This window comes from Glycine max, chromosome 16, assembly GCF_000004515.6.
Source record: "Glycine max cultivar Williams 82 chromosome 16, Glycine_max_v4.0, whole genome shotgun sequence".
NCBI classification, from domain to species: domain Eukaryota; kingdom Viridiplantae; phylum Streptophyta; class Magnoliopsida; order Fabales; family Fabaceae; genus Glycine; species Glycine max.
The window spans coordinates 10,464,051-10,471,071 of record NC_038252.2 but is presented as its reverse complement, the minus strand read 5'-3'; the positions used below and the strand labels follow the sequence as shown (position 1 = coordinate 10,471,071).

At 32.9% G+C, this 7,021-nt stretch overlaps 1 protein-coding gene across 1 annotated transcript; it reads right to left on the bottom strand.

Moving 5' to 3' along the window:
- Positions 1–475: 475 nt before the first annotated feature.
- On the bottom strand, positions 476–6,410 carry LOC106796384 (uncharacterized). The gene is made up of 6 exons (XM_041010450.1): positions 6,194–6,410; positions 5,593–5,679; positions 5,351–5,427; positions 4,436–4,584; positions 1,173–1,258; positions 476–789 (listed from the first exon to the last, which is right to left on the bottom strand). Exons 3-6 carry the CDS (start codon positions 5,417–5,419, stop codon positions 674–676), a joined length of 420 nt encoding a protein of 139 aa, XP_040866384.1. The 5' UTR covers positions 5,420–5,427; positions 5,593–5,679; positions 6,194–6,410; the 3' UTR covers positions 476–673.
- Positions 6,411–7,021: the final 611 nt, after the last annotated feature.

The following is a 7,021-nucleotide window of genomic DNA, read 5'->3' as shown; positions in this document are numbered from 1 at the left end:
ATCGGTTTTTTTAAAACCGATGTTGTTATGTACCTTACAACATCAATTTTTGTAATAATCGATGTCATGTAGTATATGTTAACATTGGCTTTTTTTAACACCAACATTAACATTTATAATGTTAACATCGGTAGTTTCAACATCGGTTTAACTGATGTTAAAAACCTATTTTTTAGTAGTGAACATGCATATAAATCTGCAATAATGACCTAGAAAACAACATTTATCAACCTTGTGTCTGTCATACATACCATGCAAGAAAAGCTAATGTACAATTATATTTTTCTAAATTTTCCATACACAACAATTGTGTTTTTGTATCTGTTTTCCCTCCGTTCTCCATATTCTTTCTTACTCATAGTTACTGGCTTCTCTTAAAACTTATAATCATGGTTGCACATTTATGCTTCTTCATCTTATTTTTCCATTTTAGTATAAAACTTAAAAGAAAATAATAAGATCATTGGTAGTAAAAATTGAAGCCTTCCATATAGTGCTCATGCACATAGAATCTCAATATAATTAATTCCTAATGAATGACACATTCATCCAGTTTCAGAAAATGCACCATAACTTGAAAGAAAATAAATCAAACATATATACATACATATACTCATGGTGATAGCTAGCTAGTGAGGTTAATTAATAGAAGTCTTCATGTTCCCTCAAAGGCTCAAATAATCCCATCCATTTTTTCAATATATAAAAATAAAATGATTAAGGGATAGCATAAATCAGAATGATGCATCAAGTTGACTACTTTTGAGCCACCAAACTCTTTCATAACATCTGAAAACAAACAAAAAAGAAGATCAATAATTGGAAAGACAAAGAACTACGAGCATGAGTGATGAAACCATGCAACTTGAACTATTAGTTAGACACTTGAATAAACTAGTACATTTGCTCACTCGAAACACTTACACTACATTTAAACACAACATAAGTAAGTTCAACCAATAATTTTCTATCTATAACATCACCATACTCAACACTTCCCTGATAAAAAAACTAAGATCCTTTCCCATAAGACTCCACCATCTCCCTCATCCAAATCCCCTTCACACATTTTCTATGTAACCTTACGTTTGGCACATTCCTAACATTAATATAACAAAATGGGCATCAAAACCAAAAACGAAAGCTAACCTTTCGAGTGAATGAATGCTAACCTTTTGTGACCTCATTGCTGTCGTGAGACCGAGAGTGACATTCACAATGACATCGAGAACGAGATTGAGAGTGAGGAGTTTTAGTGCTGCAAGAGTTCAAGTTTGAGTGAGAAAGGGTTCGAGTGAGAGTGAGAAAGGTTGCAAAGCAACATAGCACAAGGGTTTAGGCGCTAGGGCAATTATTATAAAACATCCAACATCAGTTTTTAAATAAAACCGATGTTACTAGTAGAAACGTAACATTGATTTTCCAAAAATTGATGTTAACATTGTTAACATCAATTTTTAAAAAATCAATTTTATCGAACTCATGTTAACATCCTTTTTTCAAAAATCAATGTTAACAAACTCATGTTATTTACGAATATGTCACTGCATTTTTGTTAACATCAGTTTTATTGCGATGTTAAAATCATTCTTTCTAGTAGTGAATATTTATTGACAAATATACTAACATACATTTATTAAAATTCAAATTAAAAAACTAATAATATATTAAAAATTCAAAATAATATAAAAATATTTTTATAAATTATAAAATATGAATTTAATATTGTTGGTAATCATACAAAGAAAAGTTTATTAAGATGTCTGTTGCCCTATAGATTTAGCGTGGAAATAACTAAAAATGATTGAAGAACGCTCAGGTGCATAGTTGTGAAACTTGGTCTGGTCATTAATCCAGTCGAATTAGTGGGTCAATGGTCCAATTGGTGGGCCACTAATTGGTCTGATTTGACCTGGTCTATATTAAAAATTTTAAAATTATATATGTATATATTATATATATATATAAGTATATAACTAACATTATTTGATTACAAAAAGTCCATCCATAATTTCAAATGTCCCTAAAATTAAGGTGAACATTAAAAGCTTTGGGATTCGAAGAACTATGATGGAGAGCCAACTTCGTGGAAGAAAGGCACACTACTAGAGAAAACACTTTCTACATCAGTTATATTTGACATACTACATCGGTTATGGGACGTCATTGTAGGGCGTGTCGTAAAAAGTAAGTGGGCCTACCACGACGGTTCAGGGAGACCGTCTTAGAATGTCGATAAATTCTAAGACGGGTGTCTTGAGGGGACCGTTTTAGAATATACTGTTTTTTACATCGGATCTACGTAGAACTGTCTTAGAAAGTATTGCTTTCTACATCGATTCTACGTAGAACCGCCTTAGAAAGTATTACATTCTAAGACGGGTGTCGTCGCGAGAGGGGATCGTCTTAGAATATAATTCTTTCTACATCAGTTCTATGAAAAATAGCCTTAGAAAGATTTTTTTTAATTTTATTCTTTTTTGTCTCATTTATTTTTGTTCAGGCCAATTCATTAAGCCTTAATCATTGCAATTCTGCATACAAGGAATCAGTAAGGAGGCTAAGAGTAAAAGGGAAGAAAAGGAAAGAGAGAAAGCAAGGCTTTAGACAACTATGCCATTCATGAAAAAGACCAAACTTTATGATGTAATAGATCATTGACTTTGAAATAAGACAAGGAAAGAGAAAAGAAATTAATCACTTATTGATATCACATAAAGAAAGAAAAGCTGGGCTGCTGATTCTGATGTGTGACTCATATATTCTAAGTGATTTTGGTCTCTTTGGCTGTGGAGGTTTGAAGACATGTTTTTCTAGTAAAAAGAAAAAAAAAATAAAACCATTGAAACAGTAATGCATGACATTAAAATGGAAAATATACGTAACCATCACATTGTACTCATGCTCACTAACTATGATCGGACAAACTATCATTAATGCCATCCTTCACTCTTCAATTAAAATTCATGTTAAATACATTCTCAACATGAAATAAGAACCAAATTGACAAATCACAAGGAACTGAAATCTAAGCCATAATCTGAAATCTAAGCATAATCATGAAAATCATGATTGAAGATACTTCCAACGTCATAATTTTTGGGATTTAAATGCCTTGTTTACATTCTGGAAGTTGAGCTTAATTGTTCATCTAAATTCTTTGTTATGATTAAATAAACTATTAAATTTTCATAGCATATCATAGCTAATTTCACAATCACACAATGTACAAGACTATTAAATACATGCACAATATTAAAGACGGACAACTACTTTGCTAAAGGGCTATGTCTAAATGGCTCCTTTGTCCGAAATCAACACTGCCATTTTCCTCCTCATCATCATCAATTTCATATCATTCCTCAGTTAGCACAGTGTCATCCAAAATTTCAATCTTTGAGCACCAAAGCATGTTGTATATATATGCCAATTACTCAAAGGGGTACTGGCTTTTGATAAAAGCTGTTATAATTAACATAATAATATATGTGAATGTAGAAAATGGTTGAGCCAGAGATGTACACTAATATATAAGAAAATGAAGTTTAGGAATAGTCTAACTTTTAGAAAAATGGTTGGGGATTCAAATTGGTCATAGGGGTTTACTGTTTTAGTGTCAGTAGTCTCTCGAATTTAAAAATATTTTTTTAATGTTTAAAACATAATAAATTAATATTCTATAACAATTTTTAGTATTTTATAATGTTTTTTTACAATTTTATAATAATTTTAAAATTAAATTCAAAAGCAACTATAAAATAAAAATTATCATAAAATATTAATTTATTACATCATGAACTAAAAAAAAGTAATTTAACAAAATATTGTGACAAGAAAAAACAATTTTAAAATTTAGAAACCAAGACATACACCAAATTCAACAACAGTAAGCCGTAATAAAATGTTAACAGCAAAGCAGTAAACGCTCTTCTCTCAGGTAAAATTCATGTTGCCCCTCTAGTAAAAGAATTAATATTTTGGTCTAACCAAGATTGTGCTTCTTATTTTTATTTTATTGACACTCAACTAATTTCATTCCGCTAAGTTAATTTATTTTAAGATTTATAATTTCATGTCTAAATCAAAGATCAAACTCCAACTTTAATTAAAAGATTCAAGTATTGAATCAATTGTATCAACAATTTTTGGTTAGTAAAAATATCCTCTTGAGATTTTATACAACTTCCATAAAAAAAAAAAAAAAATCATTTGAAATGTCTCACTTTATTCACTGTAAAAGAAAGGTATAAAAGAAGTTAGACTATTCAGCATATTTCTCCAGTTTGAAATTTAAATTTTTTATTTTAATGTGGTCCCTTATTCGGCTGTGACCTTTGCTCATTATTAAGCCCCTTGTATGCCTATAATTAAGAAAAATGAAGTTTAGGAATATTAAAGTATGCTTAAACATCAGATATAGAGATGAGGGGCATACATGTCAAGTTTGGAGTTTATGTCAAGAGAAAATGTTTCACTTATCGGTGTCATACCATCTTTAGCAGTCTTCTGTGTCAAGTCCAAAGCTCCAGCAATTATTAGTTTCATGAAGTGACAACTCTCCACCTTTCCCTGCCTGATAATGAACTTGAGCATATCATAATAAATATTAGCATGTAAATGGACTAAAGTCTTGAGCTCTGCTCGTCCTAAAAGTGCAGTATGCCCCTTGCCAAAAAGCCAATCCAACAACTACCATAGTAGGATTTTCCAACATATAAATCAAAGAAAAATAAAATATTAAAAGCTAACATTTAGGCTAGGTGTCTCTGGTTGAATCTAGTAATTCAACAAAGGTTGTCCATTTCATTAAAGGTTCTAATTTTGTGCCTCTGATTCTAAGATATGGCCAAGTTAGTGAGACAACTTGGATAACTTCTTGTTTCAGTAAAGATAGGATTACCTTACTAAGTGGATATGCAATTGGGAAGAAAACCATCATAAGAACTCGAACAAAGGGACATAAACATAAATGTATGCATGTAATTAAATACATTCACGGTAAAGTTCATTTTGCTATACCTATGCAATGATAGCCAAAATGGTTGCTGCTAATAATACTGAAAGCCATTCTGGGAACATTTTCTCCATAAAAACAGAAACCCCCTCGAATAACACAAATTTTATTGTCAGTAGGGTTCAAGTGTTCAACCATATAGCATTACAAAATGTGTGTATAGGCACTAGGCAGGTAAATCAATAAAAACACTCACGTATTTTAGAGCAATCATGCCAAAGATATCTTTGGATTTGGAGTAATATATGGTCACAAAGATAAACTTGAGGTCTTCATTTAGTATATAGAAATTTACTTTAAATCAGATGAAAGTTCTTGATGATCTGTGTAACATACCTCCAGTGCCATTGATTTAGCTAGGAGGAGGGTGCATAAAAGTAAATGCTCATTCTTCACAATGGACATAATCTTCGCTGCAGATAAATGAAATTGTTTTCATCACTTAATAAGATGAAATTGTGTTTTATTTATGATGTCATATGATGACTTCATATGTACATGGCCAAATCTTTTATTTTCTCGAGTCTTATGGTACTATTAAATGAAGAAAATTACCTAAACAAAACGAAATCAACTACCTGCATTCTTCTGAATTTTTGGCTGCCCAGCTTTAATAAAAACCTCAAGATCAACTTGGCTGAAGGACAAGAGTCCTAGAGCAAGACCTGATGTGATAGCAGCAAATAACAGAGATGCCCAACAAATGCTTAGTAAAATCCAAAAGTGACTTCGACAACAAGGTGCCCTTTCCTCAAAATATGAACTCATTTTTCTTTGGATGGGGGAAGTGGGAGAAGCAAAAGAAAAAATCATAGAATAATACACCCTACAAGCAAGCGCTACAAAATTTTAACTTACTCAAATTTTATCCAAAACAGGAAAAAACCTCACGACACACATAGTCAACCAAACTCCCCTTTATCAAGTACAGACCAAATAAAATATTCAAATAATAATAATAATAACAATAACTAATATTAATATCAATTAATAAATAAATACATTACATAAATAAAAGAAAGAAAGAAATCAAGCAGTAATAGCGTGATGAGCTACTTAACATGTTCCGAACTAAAGCAGGAAATGAAAATTATTATTTATACGAAGAATAACCTCAACAAAAGGAAAATTTGAGAAATTGCGAAAACCAAAGAGGTTGATGTTACGATAATGCGATACCTGCATGAGAAGGTTGGGGAGGAGTCGATGATCGATGGTGGTGGAAGCGAGGGGAGAGGCGAGATGCTGCAGGCCAGCAAACTACAGCCACCGTGCCATGACAACGTCGCCAACATCTCCGCCGTGGTCCAGCAGCGCTGCTACGGCAGAGGCATTGCCCTACGGAATTTGCATGGCCACTCGCGTGGTGCTGCGAACGTCGTTGAGGTGCCAATTTTCAAGATCTGTTCGCACGTGCTTCGCACAAAAAAAAATCATCAAAATTAGGATCGCAAAAAAAAAAGTGAAACAAAAATCACAAAAGTGAAAACAACGAGGCTCACGAGAAGAGCATGAAAGGTGCGAGAATTGACTGGAGAATGCAGCCACTATGGATCTCCCAAATGATTGTGATTTAGATTTGAAACCGAGGGGTTTTGCCTTACTGGGGTCGAGCTCCCAACAGTGGAGGAGGAGGCAGACGGTGGTGCCGACGCCGAAGCCGAGGAGGGTGAAGGGAACAATGGGAGGGAACACTATTTATGCTAGGGTTTGCGAGAAAGGAAAAGAGTGTGATTGGGATTCCAGAAGCCTCTCACTACCACTCATATGTGAGCCAGCTGCTGCAGGGGTCTTAAGTTGCTTTTCACAAATACATTCTAAGGCGGTTTTATAAATAATCATCTTAGAATAGCTCATTTAAAGACGGGTAAACAATACTTCCTTAATTTTAAATCTCAATATTTACAAAAATGCCACCGACATGCTTTCTAAGACGGGTCATGGCAACCATCGTAGATAACGCGTCTTAAAAAATAGTTTTTTTAATAGTGGCACTTGTTGTACTTG